This window comes from Poecilia reticulata, chromosome 14 (genome assembly GCF_904066995.2).
Source record: "Poecilia reticulata chromosome 14, P_reticulata-male-v2, whole genome shotgun sequence".
NCBI lineage: Eukaryota > Metazoa > Chordata > Actinopteri > Cyprinodontiformes > Poeciliidae > Poecilia > Poecilia reticulata.
Genome location: NC_088843.1, coordinates 9,045,234 through 9,065,612, shown reverse-complemented (window position 1 = coordinate 9,065,612; position 20,379 = coordinate 9,045,234). Strand labels below are relative to the sequence as shown.

The 20,379-nt window shown below is 38.7% G+C and overlaps 1 protein-coding gene across 7 annotated transcripts in view; it reads left to right on the top strand.

Moving 5' to 3' along the window:
- The window catches only part of nrg2a (neuregulin 2a), an 86,552-nt gene that overhangs the window by 54,230 nt on the left and 11,943 nt on the right, over positions 1–20,379 (top strand). For 3 of the 7 annotated variants that reach the window (XM_081615537.1, XM_081615534.1, XM_008427062.3), the window contains exons 4-6: positions 12,057–12,119; positions 13,852–13,972; positions 18,004–18,062. In XM_081615537.1, coding sequence (XP_081471663.1) covers positions 12,057–12,119; positions 13,852–13,972; positions 18,004–18,062 — 243 coding nt within the window. Of the gene's footprint in view, positions 1–12,056; positions 12,120–13,851; positions 13,973–17,547; positions 17,625–18,003; positions 18,063–20,379 lie in introns of all 7 variants that reach the window. The other 4 variants (XM_081615539.1, XM_008427063.3, XM_081615536.1 and 1 more) reach the window with 3 other exon arrangements.

Below are 20,379 nucleotides of genomic sequence, written 5' to 3'. Positions count from 1 at the left end.
CCTTTTCAAATTTTTTCACATTATGTCAAACTATTGTATTTTAGTGTGATTTTCTGTGACAGGGCAGCTAAGGCAGCGAAGACTGCGAAGTGAAAGAAAAATGTTTTTGAATTTCATTCTCTTTTTACAAATAAAAATAAAAAATAATGCACTGTTTATGTTTATGTATTCATCCGCCTCTACTCTAAATATTTCCAGCAAAACCCAGGACAACTGTTTACTTTCATAAGTTATCCAAAAGTGGCAGAAAGCTAAAAGTTCACATCATCCTCATGGCATGGTGGTAGAAGGGTCACAATATAAGAGTGCTTTCTCTTCCTACTGTGTATAATGTTCCTTCTAGCTTAAGTGGAACACAATAGATAGACTTGCAACATAACCCAATAAAAACACAAACACTGGAGTTCAAAAACCCTGAATTGGGTTAAACCTCCTTCAAGAAATTGAAATATTTTCCATTTTTGTGCTTCTTCTTTGATGCTTTCCAGTTTACTCTGAGAAACAAATAGTAATGTTTGACTCATAAAACATAATTAAGCGCTTTAATGTGGCGTGTCCTTCTTCTGATCGTAGCCTTTTATATGGTGCATAAGCTAAAGAAGCATAATTGGACAAATAGAATAAATCATTTTCCAAATGTCTCCCTCAAACTTTTGTTTTCTCTCTCAGCTTAGTCTCATCCGGTCATTTTGCCGTTTCTAATGTTATAAATAATCAAAGCACGTCTCATTTCATAAGATATCCAGTAATCTCTGCGTGTTATATGGGTCAGTTAAGCCATCAGTTTGAATGGATGAGGATACGGCTATGAATGCAGGAGGAAGCAGCTGTTACACTTGAAAAGCTGAGTGATGTGAGCAGGAGGTGACACAAGGTTTTCGCTGTGTGCAGGGGCTTTGTTAACTCTTCCAGTACTCCTGGACAGAATGTATCAGGGCCTTAATTTGATAGCATAATAAAAAAAATCCCTCTCAGCCCCCTCTCAGCTGTCCTGGTGGTCTTCTCGCTGCTGGTGACCCCAGCTGCGGCTGGCTGTGCTCTGGGTTCTGTTTTAACTTGCCAAATAACTAACAAACACAGCCGTGTTTGTTACTGTTTTCAAAGAGGAGAATTATGGCCTAAAATGTTTCATTGCATCATAAAGGCTTGTTTGTACTGAGGCCGTAATAATTCGCAGTTGCTTGGATGTTTTGTGAACAGAGCAAGAACATTGAAAAGGGGCTTGCCAGAAAACTATTGTTCACTCACATCAAACAAAATCGAGGCTCCTCCTGTTACCTTGCATTTTTCAGAACGCGGCCGTGACTAATTCTAGGTGTCTTTGTGCTTTTTAACGTTTTCTTTGTGCGCCAGGGGAACATATACTTACCATTCCATTGCTTAAAGCTCAGCAGCTCAGTGTTGTAGTTGAGTTGCCACAGATGTCTGTTATCCTAAACCTCCCATTACTCCATCACGCCGTTTCCGTTCGTTGGTGATTTGGCACCTGTACTCATCATCACATCACGTTTGTTAGGGTGAGCAGGGTTTTTTTTTTTCTCTGGGATTTTGTATGACTGTAAGTTTACGCCATCCACGTTTAAGTGTTAAGGCACCACTTGTGGATGAAACTGTGATACACTCACGGTGAAGTCGACGTGTAGTACACAGAGGCCCGAAAGCCTAACAAATACCCTTGCTACATGGCCTGTTTTCAGGGTGTAAGACAAGTGTGGGTGGTGTGTGTATGCAAGTGTGTTTATAGGCATAAGAGGGCTGTACTCACACACACACGCATACACGGAAATACACATAGGCTATGTACAAATAGGTGGAGTGCTTTTTGGCTTTCGGGGAATAGCAGTGGGAAAATCTTTGGTCTGAGCAGCTGGCCATTACAATAACTGTGAGTATGAGACCCAAATTTGGAGTAGGGGTTAAAGGGTTTCCTTTTAGCTCACTAAATCTACTTCTCCTCAGTAAAAAGAGCATCTCACAAATAAACTGGCATTCCCCATTCATAGTTTACTCCAAAATTACTGATAGTTGATATTTGGATTTAAAGTGAAGTTTTAATTTTATCGACATATTTACAGGCTACTGACTGGAGGTAATATTTGCGAGTGACCCAGCTAGACCCACCACAGATAAATTGTGAAAATACTGACAGTTTCATTGCTGCAACACCAATAAAGCTCTTGCTTTTGATTTTTGACAAGTGTGTAAATATTTTTGACAAGCCACTTTTCTTTTAATAAATGCAATAAAAGTTTTCATTAAAAATTGAAATTCATTTTACATTTCTATGGTTTTTACAGAGATGTCAGAAATCTGCTTGTGGGTTGAGACAAAAAAAAAATTTCTAAATCTTCCATGGATATAATATTTTCATTTTGTCCTCAACATCAAGGCTTCTCTTGAAGCATTACCTCGTATGAGCAAGAAGACTGAAAAATGAGTTGACTAAAGCTGCAGTATGTAATTTTATTTTGACCTATGCGTAGCTCCAACAAAAGTCTCCACTTCGCCTGTTACTTTTTACTCGAGTCACCTTCAGTTAACCTTGCTCAAGACTTAAAGCGAAAAGTGTGGAGACAAAAAACATCCTCATCTTACTGAGTGACACATTGTATTCTACACATGCTGAAGGAATTTCCACACAACTTACCATTTGGCCTTTAAGTTCAAATGTGTCACCTTATGGCCGCAAATCTACTTTGTTGACATAACTATCAGAAGCTCTGCCTGTCGGGGGGCTTTGACCAAAGATGTTGGCAAATTTAGAGGTTCTGAAGTGGATGGGCGTAGATCCTCGGGGTCAGTGGTCAGTGCTAGATTTTACCTCTCCACATCGGTGAGTTAGTGTTTCAAATCTTTCCCAAAAGATTTGAAACATACTTCTTAGACTTCTTGCTCAGGAGCTTTATTTCTCAGCCAAAAAAAAGATTCAAGGCTGCATTATTTTTATTTATTTATTTATTTTTTTATGTATTTCAACATTTAAAATGTGCACATAGTTTGAACAACAGAAAAGACCAAGCAGAGAGCAAACCTGCCTGGAACTGAGCTGCAGAAAACAGCGTTTGGCCATTAGTTGCCAGTTGCACTCAAACTGTTGTCCGACAGCAGCCATAGCAGCGCCCGGCCGGCCGCGTGTGTGTGTGTGTGTCGTGCCATTTCCCGCCCTGCCATAGACGCACTTTGCTTCCTTGCAGTGCCTGAACAGCTGTTGTGCAATCACACACTGGGTTGCCCTTTGATTTCACTTCAGCGCTAAGACGATTGAGGCAGACAAGACCAGGCATATCAGCTATGTGACTGAAAAATGGTAATAGGAGACAAGAATATAAAAGAAGACGCACTGGTTGTGGTGGTCTTACTGACGAGTGGGTGGTAGATTAATGTTGCGGGCAGGCTCCATTTTGTTCATTTTCTAAACATTCCTGTTTTCATTTCAAAGGCGTTTGAATTGTGGATAATTTTCTATTGGAAAGAAGCTTTGAAGGAACTCTTATTCATAAAGGTTTTTTTTTTCTTTTTTTCGTGCATCACACCGAAAGTAAATAGTAATTTAATTCCTCTGGTTATTTGACATGAAATCTCCCTCGCTTGAAGGCACAGATGCTGGATGCAGCTATTGATTGGGCGTGGTTAAACTCTACGTACGGTATTTGGTTTTTGTTAGTTTTGGCACGCTTTGATATTTTCCTTCTGATCGTGTCAACACACCATCTTTTCTCTTCCGTCGTCTTCCAAGCATTCAGTCTGTATCTTGCGCTTTCTTCTATTCTACCTTTTTATTTGTTAGTTTTATTTTTTTATTATTATTAATCTTACTTTGGCGACAGCTTTATCTCGGTTTCAGCTTCTGTCAACATAAGTTGTAATTCCAAATCCTGAAATAAAAACATGTTTTATGCGTCAGCGTTCATATTGCTACATAAAAATGTCAGTGCTCGCTAATATCTAAAGCATAAAGAGCCTTCATGTAACTTCTGCTTCATCTTTTGCTTTGTTTCATGTTTAATTTGCGTTCAGCTGGATAAACGGAGTCATTTTTCCCTCCCTTTCTTTTTTAAACCACAGGACTTAAGCCCACAAACTTACATCTAAAACTCTCTGCACATCCTCTGCAACCACATCAGACCCAGCTGTCAACGACTTTATATTCGACCAAAGGCACACTTCCCACTTTGGTCTTTTGTGCTGCCAACTTATCAGGTTCACTGTGTTAAGTCCATTTAGAGAAGACAGCCTTTGCACAATAGCATAAAAGAACATGCAGCATGCAAAAGTGCAGCAAGAATGCTTGCAGCTTGAACTGAACCCAAGTTGAAAGATCCTGGTCCCAGCTGTAACAGGAGACATGTCAGACATTCTCTGCCAAGAAGTAAGGAGGTGAAGGGAGGTGAAGGGTGTGTGAGTCTGAGGGGGAGCACAATCTGATTTTTTTTTTTTCCCTGGTTCATAAAAGTGAGTTGTGGAAAAGCATGTACGGGTGACAGAGATTACAGGTACCATCATCCTCTTTATTTATATGTTTAATATCCTGTACTTGTGACATTTATAACATTCTTCCATCTGATTTTCACAGCCCAACAAGGACATTTGTTTTTTGTTTTAATTGTGATGGAGATTTACTGGATCTCGCGTCTGTGTGTTTTTGCAGCTCGAAGCTGAATGTCTTGAATGAAAGCCTGTGGACTGTTTCTCTTACGACTGTGATTTACTCCTGAATCAGAGACATGATTTATATGTTTTATCTTGACAACATTGCTTTTAGGAGCAAAAGTAAAAAAAGCCGTAACAAAGTCCAGATGGATGCTGGTCCAGCAGTGTTTAAATAACCGCCTTGACGTTCGCCCTACGCAGATTCAGATTCTAGCTCATGCTTTGAGATGCGTTTCTGTTCAACGGCGCGCCACAGAAGTAAAACAGATTAAGCAAAGCTGAAGAAAATTATCGACATTTGTCATGAATTAGCAGAACATGTGTATAGCTTTGCACCGTAGTCGGGCCAAACTGAAAACTGATTTCATTACACAATTCTGGATAAATGGGCTGGACTGTGAGGTGCGGTTCAGGGCTATGATTCGGTGCGAGCAGTTTTCTGTTTGCTGCATATGCAGAGGGTGCCTCAGGAGAAGGAAGAAGAAAAGAAAAGAAAAAAAAAGAAACGTGCAAAAGGGACCTCTCTTTTCACTTTTACGATTTTCCTAGAATCCTTTGGAGAGCGTGGAAAGACAGGCATGTTTATGAAGGTTTCCAGATGGTCCGGCTTGCACCCCCAGCTTTTCCTTTTCAGTTCTTGGGCCATGAAGGATTAATCAAAGTCGGTGGCAAAAGCTGATGCCTAAACACTGTGGCTCTCACTAACCCAGGAGGAAACCTCTTCTCAGCTCTCTTCACATTCAAACCCCTGGGCTATCCTGCTATGGAAAACTGAAACGCGAGGTTAAGAAACCAAGCAAACGTATCAAAACCTTGGCTACATGAGTGCATATAAACAACACAGGAAAGAAAATCCTCTTACTTCAACCCCCATCAACCCAGCAGCCAATCTGCTGGGTTGATGGGCCAAGAATGAATGAACATACCTAAACTCTGGTCTCCTTGACTTTAGAAGGTGCCTAATGAGCGATATCTGGAATGCAGCTGAACTATTTACTCTTCAAAACACAGATTGTTAAGAAAGTAGGAAGTTTAGATGCCAAGGATTCAATGTGATTAGTTTCTACATTGTTGGGAGCTACATATAAAATAGTTGGATGTCAGAGAAAGCAACGTTAAAAGGGTGCATTTCCCTTCAGTTACTTGGGTTGGGATCTGACAAACAAGTTGAAGGTTTCAGAGGAAGTTTATTTTAAAACCTCAGAACTAAACCTCATAAAAAATACTTTAAAAAATAAAGGTGCATAGTCATTTCTAAAGCAGTATTGTTTAACGTTCTTACTAGGTCACTTCAACAATTCATCGCTATTGAGAACTAAAGGAACGCACGACTCAACAGAGCATTGACTCTGCATTAGTCTGGATATTTTCGGAGGAAAACTTTATATTTTTTAAAGAATAAATTTTACTCATAATCACCCAAAATCATCTCTAAGTGACTCATTAAAGCTGTGACTTTACATTAATTTTGCCACTGAACTGAGATCATTTTTGTTGTTCTACGAATATAGAACATCATATTACATTTGAACTATTTATTTGTATAAATAGATTATATGGATAACCATACCTGATATAGTTGTATGAAAATAGTGGAGTCAATCTTTAAGTTTTTTTTAAAAAAATAGAGACTTTTTTGTAGGTGACTCACTTTTGCTATATTATATTAAAAATGGATCTAAACTGGATGAGCTTCAAACACCAGAAATAAATATGCACCTGATTTACCAAACACATTAAAAGTTGTATATTTTAGAGCTACAAACTGTTCCAAATTGCATATATAAAAAAAAAATAAAACCTTCACTGCATTATGAGAAAATAATGTAAAGAATATCAAACCCGCCATCGAGAATCGAGTGCTATTTATTAGCAGTGGCTGAATGAAAAGAATAAAGGAATGCAATGAGACTAAAGGTGTTGTAAGTAAAATATGTGCTTTTGCTGTGATTATTTTCACTTGCTTCATGTTCAGACATTATTTTGAGAAAGATTTAACCCACTTAAACCTAATCTTCCTCACAAGACAAACACTCGTCTGATGTAAAACTGATGTGACTGAACGCAATTAAAGAAATCCAAACACACACATAAAAAAGAATAGCTACTCAACATTATAAACCCACATTGCGTCTATCTCACAGGTTATGAATGTGTACGTAAGCCGAGTTTACGAAGCGTGAAAAGCGAAACTCTTCTTTAAGCTGTGAACTGAACCATCACAACGTATTGAAAATAAGTGAGCTGGTATAATACTTGAAAATGTTTTTTACACACTTACTGCCAGGAAATTTGTAGAAAAAGAAAAAAAAGTATGAATGAGCAACGGAGGAAAACAATATCTGTTATAATCACAGAAAAGAAATGCACCGGCAGACCGCATGAATGTGCTGTGTTGTCAGAGTTTGCAACAACCTTGAAAGAATATTCAGTCTGTGAAGAAAATCTGGTGAAACTGTTCCGTCAAGTCACCGATTTAAGCGATGGTGTACGTTTTGCTGCATCGCATTTACACGAGAGATGCTCTGGTGATGTGTCAATGTTAATCTCTAAACAATTCAATAAATACTTGGGCTTTATCGCGATGTTTAATCTCGAGCTAATATATTGTTGAGCCTGAACAAACATCAGCACAAACAAATTAGAGCAGAAACACAAAGGGATGGTGTATAGGAAGACATGTGAGAAACCAGCAGCCTCATCTGTAGCGTTTCTGCAGTCAGGTCTCACCAGGTCACTGATAAGTAGTAAGAAAGTTTTTTTTTTTTTTTTGTCTAAGGGGAATAAGAAAAACTGAAATGCTCGAACATATCCAAACTTTTTTTCTTTGATAAAGAGGGAAGCTTGAGACTTTTTTTACACCCTTATTTAGATTTTTATCATTAGCCTAATTATGGGCTTTCCAAGTGATTTAACTGTATAGGCTGCGAACAAATGTTGTAGTTCTTGTAATCTTATATTTTGTGGTGGTGTGACAAAAGAAAATGCGTCAAAAACGAAGAAAAAAAAGGCAGTTAGGGAGAAAAACAACTTTGTTTATGTCATGCAATACAGACAAATTGCAAAACATTAGTACTAGAGATGATTTTATTCCAAACATGTGCCCCCTTTTCAGTTGTGGTTGGATGAGACACGCTGGGTTGCACAACAATAAAAAAAAAAATAAAAAAAAAGACCTTCATTTAATTAGGTAAGAGCCAGCAAATCGATCGGTTTATTTTTGCAGCTTGTTGCAAAATGTCGAAGCGAGTTATGGTATTTATACGTGTTTGTAGCCTGATAAAATCTCCTGCAGATGTGCAACTCGCACTGAAAAGTTCCCAGAGGATACTTAATGTGTGTATTAAGTTTTCCGAACTACGTGGACGGACTTTTTTTTGAGCTTTCATCAGTGCTTCTGCAATCCACAGTGACAAAGCACTAAGGAGACTTTCTATCTGTGCATTAAATCCTTGCATAGATGCGCCACTGATCACTTGGATCCTTTACTGTCCAACGTGGTTCTTTTATTTCATTTTTATTTTCACAGAATTTCATATTGAGAGATCTTTTAATTCATGTGATAATTACCCCATTGTTTTTTGTATCAGTGTTAAAGTTGTGCAAAACTGGAGGGAGAACAGAAAAAATTAGAAACCTGGGATTTTTTTCCTGCGTAATGCCATAAACATTACATATAATAATACTCATTTTTATCGCTGCATTTAGTGAAAATGTATACATATGCCTCTGAGAGGGCTGAAAGAATGTACAATATCCTAATTTTCACACATCTGTTGTTTCTGTTTACACCTTTCACACACGTCAAACTATAATTATTTGTTAAAAGTCATAATTGATCAAATCAAGACTAACCACTGCCCTCGTTTTCCGGTCATCAGCAGTTGTCTCATCGAAAGGCTCGTTAAGCTTGAATTTGACCTCGGTAGTTTTGAAGGCGCTCTGAGATTTCATACAGATCATCCACGCTCATTTATGCATTTATGAAAATATTGTTCGTAGAAAAGCTATTTGAACAATTTAAACCAAATGCATAAATAAGCTGGATATTTAACCCCCACAGAAGTAGACACTGTCTCATTAATTACAAAATCATACTTACAAACACAGGTATTGTAGCAAACTTAAGTACAGAAAAAAATTGTGTAGCAACATTTTTTTGTTTTTTTTTGAGTTCTTGAATTGTCTAGGAAGGACTGCGTATTTTTATTTTTTTTATTTTTTCATTTCACTGTTAGGAGGGTAAAGCCACGCTTCTGCTTCTTAGAAAAAGCCCTTGAAGACAAACAGATGGGATTTGTTGTTTGGCTAGTTGAATCCTGTGTACTGAGTGTAGATGTGTGGGCTCCACCTGCAAGTACTCAGCTGGATGTCAACACAAGACCAGCCTGCTGCTACGGCTGTTTAGCAGAGGTTCCCATTTTAAGGACGTTTGACGAAAAACCTGTTGGCTTTACTTTAGCCTCTGCTCTTCATTTTTACAATGTATTGATTTTTAACTTCGTGTTTAGACTTTAAATAAGCATCAAGTGAATCATAACCTGCCTAATATCCAACTAATGTCTCTCACAGTGATTACCGGAGTTAATGCCAACCAAAGAAAGTGATTGAGTTGAGCAGTTTGTTTTTAATACACTCCAGGTTTTTGTGTCTTGAGGAAATACCTGTAATGTACCAAACTGATTGGATTTGACAGGACTTGTCAACAAATATAGCTGAGAACGAAGAAGCATAAAAGTGGAAATCAATCCCATGCTTATGTTATCTATTCCTTTAGAAATGCTCAGATGTGCTGCAGACATTAAGAAAACGGCACTAGTCTGTTTTTAGACATGTTTAAACCGTGTCTAAAAATGGTTTCAACCATTTTTTTCAATATTTTTCCACTAATATATATATATATATATATATATATATATATATATATATATATATATATATATATATATATATATATATATATGTACATCCATCCATTGTCTTATATCAATAAACGCTTGTTTATCTTGCCACATTCGAGTGGAATAAGTTCAATAAAGGATCACTGCACCAAACACGGCTGGTGTTATTTTACAAAAAATAATAGGGGTGATGTTTGTTCATCTGTGACCAAAGCAAGCTTGGCTGCTTTACCCACCCTTATCACATTTTAAAGTAAAACTTTCCCCATACTTTTAGCAGCTGATCTGTTTTCCAAGAATTGCTATTCACTAAAAGTAATAGACTTCAGCAGTTAAAATATTGCTACCAAAAAAGAAAAATCACAAACTACATACACAAATGAACTGCAGAATATTTGAACAGTGTTATAATGTACTCTGTCAGGCAGCTGACTGGCAGTGTGCAGCATTATGACGGGAAGGAGCAATTCTCGAAGCGACTTCGAAACTTTATGAAAACTTTGTAACTCCCTCCCTCCCCTTACTCTGCCCCATCCCAACATCAACAGCTGCTTCTCTGTTTAATGATTCACCCAGCTTGTTTTGCAGTCTTTCCACTAACACATTTTAGAGCCAAACCCCTAGATAAGCCTTCCAAATTTAGCATTGGAGGGTGCGTGCAGTCCTTCGAGGTGTCTCAGTCCTTACCTGATCTTTTTATCTGGCGTTTTACCTGGAAGGACGCAAACCGAATGAGTCAGGTGAAAGTGAAGTTGGCTCCGATCTGCTGCCGAAGCTGAAAGTGTTTTCCCATGGAAGTGGCAGCGGATAATGCCGAGGGGTGTGCTGGTATGAAAATATTATTGTGTTTTGTTAAACCCTGGAATATGGGTGACAGTGAAGCTTGGGAGTTTAGACATGTAATCCAGTTGCAGCTGAGATGTTGGCCATGAATCACACATTAGCTAATCTAATCAGATCAAACCTGCCGTAAACGTATACCTTGGTTTATTATTTGGGTGGATGTTTATTGGAGTTAAACCTGAGATTCTTTGAGTGTGGCCTGCTCCGCTTTTTGAGAGTTGAGCAGAGACAACTTTACTGCTGTGCAAGGCAGTTGTACTTTTTTACATTTCTTACAAAAGTTCTGTGTTTTCTGACTAGAAACAAGAGCATTGACTATAAGTTTGATTTACTTTGCTTGCTAGCAGAAGAACAAACCTTTCTAGTTTTTTTTTTTTTTTTGTCGAAGCAAAACATCTCTACCTTCTTGAAAAAATAAAGGACGAGAAGCAAGAGTTGTGAAACCTCGCCGTGGAGGCAAACAGACCCAGAGGCCTCGCTGAAGAAATTCCTTGAGCGATTTCTTGTCACAGCACTTTGCACGGCATGAGTATCAGACTACAGATATATTGGAGCTATTGACTTTTTTTTTTTTACTCAGTGCATAGCATCCGTATCTCCACCAGCAAACTGCAGCATCGAACTTCAGGTACAATCACATGTCGGCATCTGACATGCGAAGCACAGCCCTCTCTCCTCAAGCCCAATCCTGCCATGTTTTACCTGTCCCCGTGTTTTGATAAGCAGACTTCATCCCAGGCATGTTATGTCAGCTCAGTCAGAGGAAGGGGGATTAAGTTCAGATACATGACATTTCGGGCCATTCCAGCGAATTGAGTCAGTGCATAAACAACTCCTACGTTATGTGAGGGAAATATTTATCTTTCTTCGTAGAAGCTTCTTGAGATAGTGTCAACACTGCTTAGAGACACAATTACATCTGAGGCTGAGCATCAAAGAGTCCCTTTGGAGATAAAAGTGTGGTTTATAAGTAAATCACAGAATACTTGTAGATATACAGGACTGTCACTCTGATAAAACTGTCCCAGAAGTGCATATTTAAAGAAATGCTAAGCATGACCATTAATCATATCTTTTATTCATATTTTGACTTGGAGAGATTGCATTAGGGTAATCTTTTTGGTGACTATTAAGAAAAAGAATTCAGCTTCATAAATACAGCAGCCTTTATGCTTTTGTCACCACAAATAAACGCGAGTTAAAAGCCTCAATATAAGTCACAGTAGCATAAATTTTACTTCCTGGCGTTCAATTTAATTAGCTGATATCGCCGTTTTTGCTACCTCTACTATCAACAGTGTTTTCCTTTTTGGCGCCTAACTCCACAGTACAGCCTCCCACGCGCCACAGCTGCGTGCACACAGACTTGGCAGAGGTTTAACGTCGGCTGCCCGGCCTGACACCCCCGGGAAGGGAGGGGACTAGGTTGAATGCGAGAACCTCCAGGCCTACAGCAAACCTGCTCTACCACCCGAGCCACTTGGCTCTTCTTCCATCTGCTCTAAAAATTATTGCAACTAAGCCTTTCTTTTTTTTTTTTCAAATCTATTATTCTCTATTTGTCATGGTTGGTTGTAGCTTTGTTTTTTACAGAATCACTCAGACATGTTAATAAATTTATTGTACTTGTTGTAAAACTCTGGTTTCTTTGTTATCTTTCAGGCGTGGATTGTACAATGAGCAACTTCTCTTGCAGCACCACGACAGAAAGGACAAAAGGAACAGGTGAGTACATGGAATAATGTACAGCAAGTATGAAAATCTTTGGTTAATGAAGGACAGAAAGGTTAGACTGACAGGAACAAGAAGGTCGGCTTTGGAGGAGGATGCTCGTGGAGGTAAGTGTTCCAGGTTTGTTCTTCGAAACCCTCTTAGAACTTGGACGATTTCCGAGGAAGTAACTTCAGAGAACGCAAAAGGAGAAACTCAGCTGGGTTTCTACAGGAAGACAAGTATACACAAACATAGAGGGCAACAGAACTGCATTATTCCTTTCCTGATGCAGAGATTACACAGGGGTGTGAGAAAGGACCCAGCAAAAGCTATGGACCCCAGATCTGTGCTGGCGCCCTGCCTTAACAGATGCCTCTTGGTGGCTCATAAGATCCAGATGGTGGAGAAACCGTGCAGCTGGTGATCATGGAGTCATCTCTGCTTGATTTTGGGCAAACAGAAGGTCGTGCTCTTAGTTTTGGAGAAAAAAGCAAATGGATAGCAGTGGGACAGAGGTTGGATTTTATTAAGGCAAGTTGAATATCTTAGAGTAGCACTTGAAGGGGAAGTCTTTTGCAGAAAACCAGAAGACCATGCCTTCTGGTCGAGTTAGTCATTTGGGTCTGGAGTTCTTTTATGCTTGTTAATTTTGTTCAGTGGTTCCTTGGAGAGGTGAAGTAGTTTAGTTCAACATCTTTCAGTCCATTTGCTCGTTGGCATGGGATTTATGTGCCTGGTAAACGTTGACTCCGCGAATAAGGATTAGAACTGGTTACGAACCTAATTGTGACATCCATTTCCTGACCGAGTTGTTTGTTTTTCACCATTACATTGAGGATGGAAACCTGAACTAAGCATAACGTTTCCCATTGGGGGACACTATGAAATCTACGCACATTTTGGACGAAAAGGTTGGATATCTTGCTGCCGGATGGGAGTTTTTTTTTCTTGAGGAATGAACCAACAAGACTTGGAGAAGCAATTATTCATAGATAGGATTATTTTTGAGGAACCCAGTAAAACGTATCAAGACGTCATTGACCAGGACTTGGAATACAGCGAGGGCATATCTGAGTTTGAAGGGTGTCGCTGTCTGAGTTTCAGACATGCAGGTCAGGTGAGAAGTTTTGTGGAGGTCTTTGTTGGAGAATATAACGGTGCAATGTACTGATCCGAATGCTGTGGAAATGAGAGGCAGTGATTTGGTTGAGACCGGGGTAATCGGTAGACTTAGGGAGCAATCTTTCTTTAAAGCAGACCTAATTTCAGATCTCGAAAACTTCAGATCTAATCTCAAGTTTTGAGAAACTTCATAATTATCAATTCATACCCAGTTTCCTTAGGACATAAATACAACGTGACACGGGTTAAAGGCTTTTCTCACATCTTTGCCAACATGTGTGGGGTTTCTGTGTTTACTAAACTGAATCATTTTTCATCTAAATATTTAAAGATTGCTATTTATGGACAAAATATGGACAAAAACTATGATAAATGGCCATGCTTAGTTCTTATTTAACTTTGTACTTGTGATAGATTTATTAAAAAAAAGATTTTCGTAGAAAATGCACTATTATTTCCTAAAGAACTCTTCGATTTTCCTCTCCTGTCACGGTGTCTGCATCGCATGACTTTTTGCACATCTTCACAAGTTTTGACAATATTTCCTGAGGTCTGGGCATGTATGTGAAAATGTCTTAACGTTGTCTTTTGTTTCTTTTTGTTCTTTTTTTTTTTCTACTAGTAACCACAACGCTATCTCCAGGCTCAGGCCATGCCCGAAAATGCAATGACACAGAGAAGGCCTTCTGTGTGAATGGCGGCGACTGTTACTTCATCCCGGGTATAAATAAGATATCCTGCAAGTGAGTTTTCTTCCTGGTGATATTGATATTCCACGTTTTTATTGTCAGAGTTTGATCTTTACAAGATGTTTTGCTGTATAATAACATTCTAGCTCCATATTAAAAATTGTTTTCATCATTACGTTGCAGTTTTCTTTCAGCAGCAGTAGTTGCACACCAAGCAGAGGGGGGGAAAAAAAAGGAAAAACTCTGTTTCTCTAATCTGCCACCTGTTGTGTATTTTAACGCTAATAATGGAGTGAGGCGGTGTGCTTACTCTTTTAAGTCTTGTTTAGTGTAGAGAAGGGCTGCACATTAAAAGCCCTTTTAAAATGTCATGAGTCACTGGTTTAGTAGTGAGCAAATATTTATGCCTGTTCGAGGCCCCCAATGAGATAAATACAGTCATTGCTTACATTTGAGAGGGGGGATCAAGGCCAGTGTGCAAGGATGTGTTTAACTCTGTATCATTGCTTTTTAAGTGGAAAACGGGTTGACGTTTTCTAAGAAACAACCGTTTTTTTCTTTTTTTTTTCCTCCCTCTGACATTTAGATTTGAGTTTGTCTGACGCTTACGGTCAAGAAACATTAGTAAGGATGGTGTGTAGGAGAACATAAACAAGGAGTTTTCTGTTTGTTTTCATCAGACATTTTTATTTTTCAGCAGCTGTTTACTCATTCAGGTGATCCTCAAATGTTTTCTCTAAACTTTAATACATTTTCTAATTTCAGGTTCTGATTTGGTTAATCTTGGCTGGATATCTTCTGATCTGTTGCAGCACCTTAAAAAAATAAAAATAAAAAAATTACTCCAAAACTATTTGCTAATTCTATGATGACGTTTTGCTGTCAAGCCTGTGATTGTAATTTAGGTTTTTGTTTAGATATATTTGCGCAATGTGGCTAGATGCAAATGCATGCTTTTTATTTTCAGATTTTTAAGTAAAAAAAAAAATTCTATCAGATGAAATTTGACTTCCACTTCTACACTAACCAATATATTGGTTTACCACATAAAATAAAATAAAAAAAATAAATAAAAACCTCAAAAGCTTGTGGTTGTAAAGTCACAAACTATGAAATTATTCTATTAAGGCATTGTGTTTTACTTGGGAAAAAATTCAGATTTTTATTATTTCTAGTTCATGAACTGGTTAAATGCAAACAATATACAATCCAATGTGAGTTGCATGCAATATCTGTTTAAAATCCGAGAAAAATTATACGTCATTGCTTCAGGTGAGATTCTTGAAAGAACAATGCAAACCGTTCCAAATTTTGACGAAAAGCAAAAACAGTCGGTGAATACGATATTGCTAGTTTGACTTTATAAAGTAGAAACTAATATCAGAAAACAAATTAATCTCCCTCCAAAGGTTGTCGGGCGTTACCGTGCAGATTTTTTCGGGAGCACAAACTGTCACATAAGTCTGTCAGTCGGTTTGACGGGAAGTCGAAATATTAGCAAGGCTCTGCTGCCAAGTCGGCCAGAGGAAGAACGTCTAAACAACCAGCGAAGACGCGGCTGCAACAGAAGTTTGATAGGCTGTGTACAAATCAGAGGCGGCCATAACTCAGCCGCTGCAGCTAATTCACTCACGGCCGGGGCATAGGTTCAGAAACGTTGGATAATGCAGGGAAGGCCTGCAGCAATTTGTTGTCCCACCGCCATTTCACTCGACACCGACCAGGTTTCTCTTTGGTTATAACTGAGAGGCCAAACAGTCATGTAGACAACAAGTCTGTTTTTTTTACACCCGTCTGCTTCTCATTGATGTGTAAGATTTGAAAAAGTGAGTTTAATTAATAAACTAAATATATTTATGTCTAATCAGATATATACATAAACAGGATTGCAAAGAAAGTAAAACACAAATGGAATCAACAAGAATATTTTTAACTGTTAAACATGGTGATTTTCTTTTATATTGGATATTTTTTCATGCTGTGGGAAACAAAGATGGTCAGATTTAGCCGAGAGGAGTTGATCATACAGTTGCTGGCAAAACTTTTTTTCTTTTTTTTTTTACATTTTTTGACAAGTTAACATAAATTACTGCATAATTACAAAGTGGAAGGAAATGGACAAATGGTTTCCAGAGAGTTTTAAAATTGAATTTTTGAAAAGTGTGGCTGGCATTTTGTATCCATCTCCCTTTACTCTAGTAAAGGTTTAGGTTAGGTTTCAGCCTCATGCCACATTTATGCTCAAGGGATATGGCTCTATTTGTAATCTATAAACGTGACACAGAAGGTTTTACTCTTGGGTTCAGCTCATTACAGTGAGCTGTACACAAATTAACACATTTGTACCATCAACTTTGTCTTCCTTTTTCTTCCAAAATATGTTTAAAATCTATTAGAACAAAAAAATAAGTGTACATATTTCTACCTCACTCTGAGACTGAAATATCTTCATACAGCAGATCCTTCCAGACAAGTCCAAACCCATGCTAATTTGCTTATTTCGTTCTGCATGTAACAAGTTTGGTTTTGGTCCCGTCACAGAACAGTAGTTTCTGTTTTCTGTTCTAATTTTTTCTAGATCACTCATCAGGTCTTTTGGGGGGTTTTTCTAACTTTCAGCCAAGTTTTCTCAGCATCGGATTGGCCAGTCTTGTGTTACTTGTCGGTAAAATGTTGGTGGCCCTTTGAAAGGCCCGCTGCCTTATCCTAATGGGATTATAATGAGGAAGTATGGTCAACACCCTTGATCCTGGAGATAGTCTGTCTTCAGTTACAAAAACATTAAGCTACATGCTATCATCATAAACCATGTAAAATAAACAGTCCAATATTAGGAAGCATCTATGTTTTCAGAAATTCCAGTGAAAAATTTAGAGTTTACTTTCGTCTGATTTGTTGTAACAATAATAAAACTCTCACATTTGCAGGTTGTGAGCTCAGCTACTGGGATTCCAAGAGGCTTTACAAAGGAAAACCTCATTAATCCATTTTCAGCTTTGTTGCACAGGTTTCCTCTGATTTGGCTGTGTCAAACTGGAATCGCAGCTGATTTATGGATGAAGACTTGCATGGGGATAAACGGGGGACTATCAGAAATCAGCTTTTGTTTAATAATAGCCGTTTGTTGAGTATTTTGTAAAAGATTTGTGTTTGTTTTATTGATATGCAGAGGCTCCAATAAGTATCCATAGGCCCTTTTATATGTGTCGGGTTTTTGAGATGACAAAAAGTCAGACCATGATAACGTTACTATCAGGGAAAAAAGTTTAATTGGCATTTTTGGTTTTCTTGTAGGAAAAAGCCTCTATCCCTCACCTCTGACTGGGTTTTATTAATGTATACATTTTATATAAATGCATCAAAAAAAGCACGAAACTTTAATTAGTTTACATTTAGAAGGAATATGCTTTTCTTTTCTTTTTTTTATTTTTATTTTTTAAATAATGTCACTTATTAGGTCTCAAAAGCCCGGCTTTTAAACTGGATATGATCTTGAGAGCCCCTCTTTTGTTTTTTCCCCGTACATGTTGTGACATGTTATGCTGCACAAATGAATCCCTTGAAATGTGAAAATGCACCCCACTCCCTGTGTTTTTCTTTTTTCATAACACATGTCTGCTCTTTCCCAGTTGTCTGGCCGGATTCTTCGGTCCTCGATGCTCGCAGAACGAGCCCCTGCGGTTGATCATGCCCTATCCTAATAAAAGTATGTCCACCTGAAATGAGCAGCTGAGAACAGAGATGCAGTTGTCCCTGGATTCTTCCAGTGGACTCCTGTCACCCCGACCGTCTCGCTCTTTCTCCTTCTCCTCTTCCCTCTTAGGTCAACTTCGCAATGAGCTGTGCACAGCACCATGCACACAGTGGTTTCGTCCATGGGGAACACTCTGCTTTTGCTGTCTATAGTTTTGCTGTTGTTCTAATTCTGTGTCTCTCTCCCTCTCTCCCACCCCTCCCCTCTATTTCTCCCCCCTTTTCTTTTCCTTACACATGCTCTTCCTTTTCACTCCACTGTCCCTCTGTTTTCTTCCTTTTTTTTCCTCACTGATCTCCTCCCTCTGTTCCTTTGGCTTTCTTCCCATCAGGTGTCCAAATGACTTTACTGGTGATCGCTGTCAAACCTACGTTATGGCCAGTTTCTACCGTATGTCAACTTGTCTCTTCTGTCTCTGTGTCAGACTGTCCTCGTGTGATGCATGTACGCTGGGTGTAGAGAGATTGCGCTCATTTCCTGTTCTTACCTAATAATTATATCTGTGTCTCCTTTGATGACTCATTCACAAGCTGGCACAGATTAGTAGAGCGTGTTTCTGTGGTTGGTCAGCATGTGATTCCGTGTGTGTGTGTGTGTGTGTGTGTGTGTGCGTGTGTGTGCGCTTCTCCTGCAGCTCAAAGAGCTTTGCATGTGCTTTCCCGTGGTAGATTTGCCTGCGACCTGTTGTGAAGTGAAGTGATTTTGTTTTAGATGCTGCCCGGGAAGATCATTGTTTGCACATAATGAGCTGCATGTAACAACACCGGCAGGATAAACGCTAAAACACGCCTCTTTATGCAATCGGTTGCAGACATGCAAGCATGTGCAATATTACCCGAGACGGTCCATTAATGCAGAACCAGATCTGAACAAAACTTATCAATGAAAAGGCATGTGAAATGCTCTGTTCAGCGTGTTGCAGCCTAGTGAAAGAGGAAAACACACCATCTCTGCTGCAAAATGTCTCTCACAGAATTCCTTTGTATTTACGATTTTAATTAGCTGTATCGTCAGATGCAACATGAACCAACGTGACGGAACACTTCCCAATACTTGTTTAATTCTTGACTAATTGTACCTGCATGCATCTGAAAGCCAAGCATCGCATCCCTTCAAGCTGTGACAAGAAGCCCCCGCTCATTTCACTTTCAGACCAGTTGATCGCATGCTGAGTTCCTCAATTACAGCCATGAGAAAATTAAAGGTTACGGCTCCATCATTAAAAAATACAGCTAGGTTTTTTTTTTTTTTTTGTATCTGCTAACATGCAGCACTTCAGGGGGAAAAAAAGCAACAAAATGGTGCTCATAATTGGAAGAGCCCCAGTGCACAAAGTGCCTTGCAAAAATATTCAACTCTTCTCATTTTGTCACGTCACATCTGCAAACATCAATGTAATTCATTGGAATTTTATGTGATAAATCAACAGGAAATAATGAAGAAGTGGAGGGGGGAAATGACACATTTTCACTTAAACAAAAACTGTAAGATGTTGCACACATTGTAAATGATGAATTTTGATATCTCAACTCTGCAACGTGACATTGGCAAAAACAGCCATCAACTGAAAGATTATCCCAAAATTAGTGGAAGATCTGCTGAGGACTCTCCTGCATGGATCCTGCCCTCCAGGCGTTTTCCTATAAAAACAGTCTGGAGACGAGCTTCTCCTTCAGTCTGTCTGCCTTTAAAGCCGCTGAAGTGCTTTCAATTATCACAAAAGTATTCGACAACATTAAGTGATGCTGCATTACTGTTACAAACCCATACAGCTACAGAAAACATTCTTAAGTTTTCCATAATGATAAAAACAAGATTCCTTACAATTTAACAAAAAGAAAACATCACCTCCTGCTAATCCCATTGCATACTTGCAGTCACCATGTGTTTGCAAGATCAGACAGTTTCAATTTAAAGTACGTAGCAGTGAATGCATCTGCTCTTGTTAATCTGCCTGCTGATTACAGAGACCCGTCTCTGCAGTCCACGTTACACAACTCGCATATGCTGTTTGTTGTATGTTGGCAAAGAATGAATTGCAAACATCCCGTCTCTCGCCCCATTGTCTCTCTTCTCCGTCCTAACTACAAGTAATTTCACCTCACACTAAGCAGCAACACACTGTGGTGGGTTACTTGTCTTTTTGGCAAAGTAGTGTTGTGTTTTTTTCCGACTCTCGCTCACTTTGGTGCAGCTGTTTGTCTGCGTCAAAGTCGGCGTCCATTTCCTGTTGCTGTATAGTCCTATGGAGACGGGCCAGCTTCGCTTTGCTTTGTTCCTTTGCACAACATTTTGTCAGCATAAAGAGAGACCAAAAAGATAAAAGACGAGTTGATATGAGTCTTAATAAAGTGATTTTATTCACATTTATTGAACACTTCCATGTTTGGTCGCATTGTAGCCACAAACTTTGCATGTGACGGTGGAGTGGAAGCTGTTTTAGAAAAAAAAAAAAAAAAAAGTAAAAATTTCAATTTTAAGCAAAGATGGGAAGGGCTTTTTTTTTCAAACTTGTATCTGTAAAAGATTCTGATAACCATGCATCATGCTCCTTCCACATCGAAATGAGGGTGTTTCATAAAAGAGCCCAATAAAACACACCAAGTTAAAGTCTGCGATTGTAACATGAGAAGATGTGACAAAGTTCTCTGGATGTGACATTTTTGCAAGGCACAGTAAAAACATCTTAATTTTACACTAAATTAAG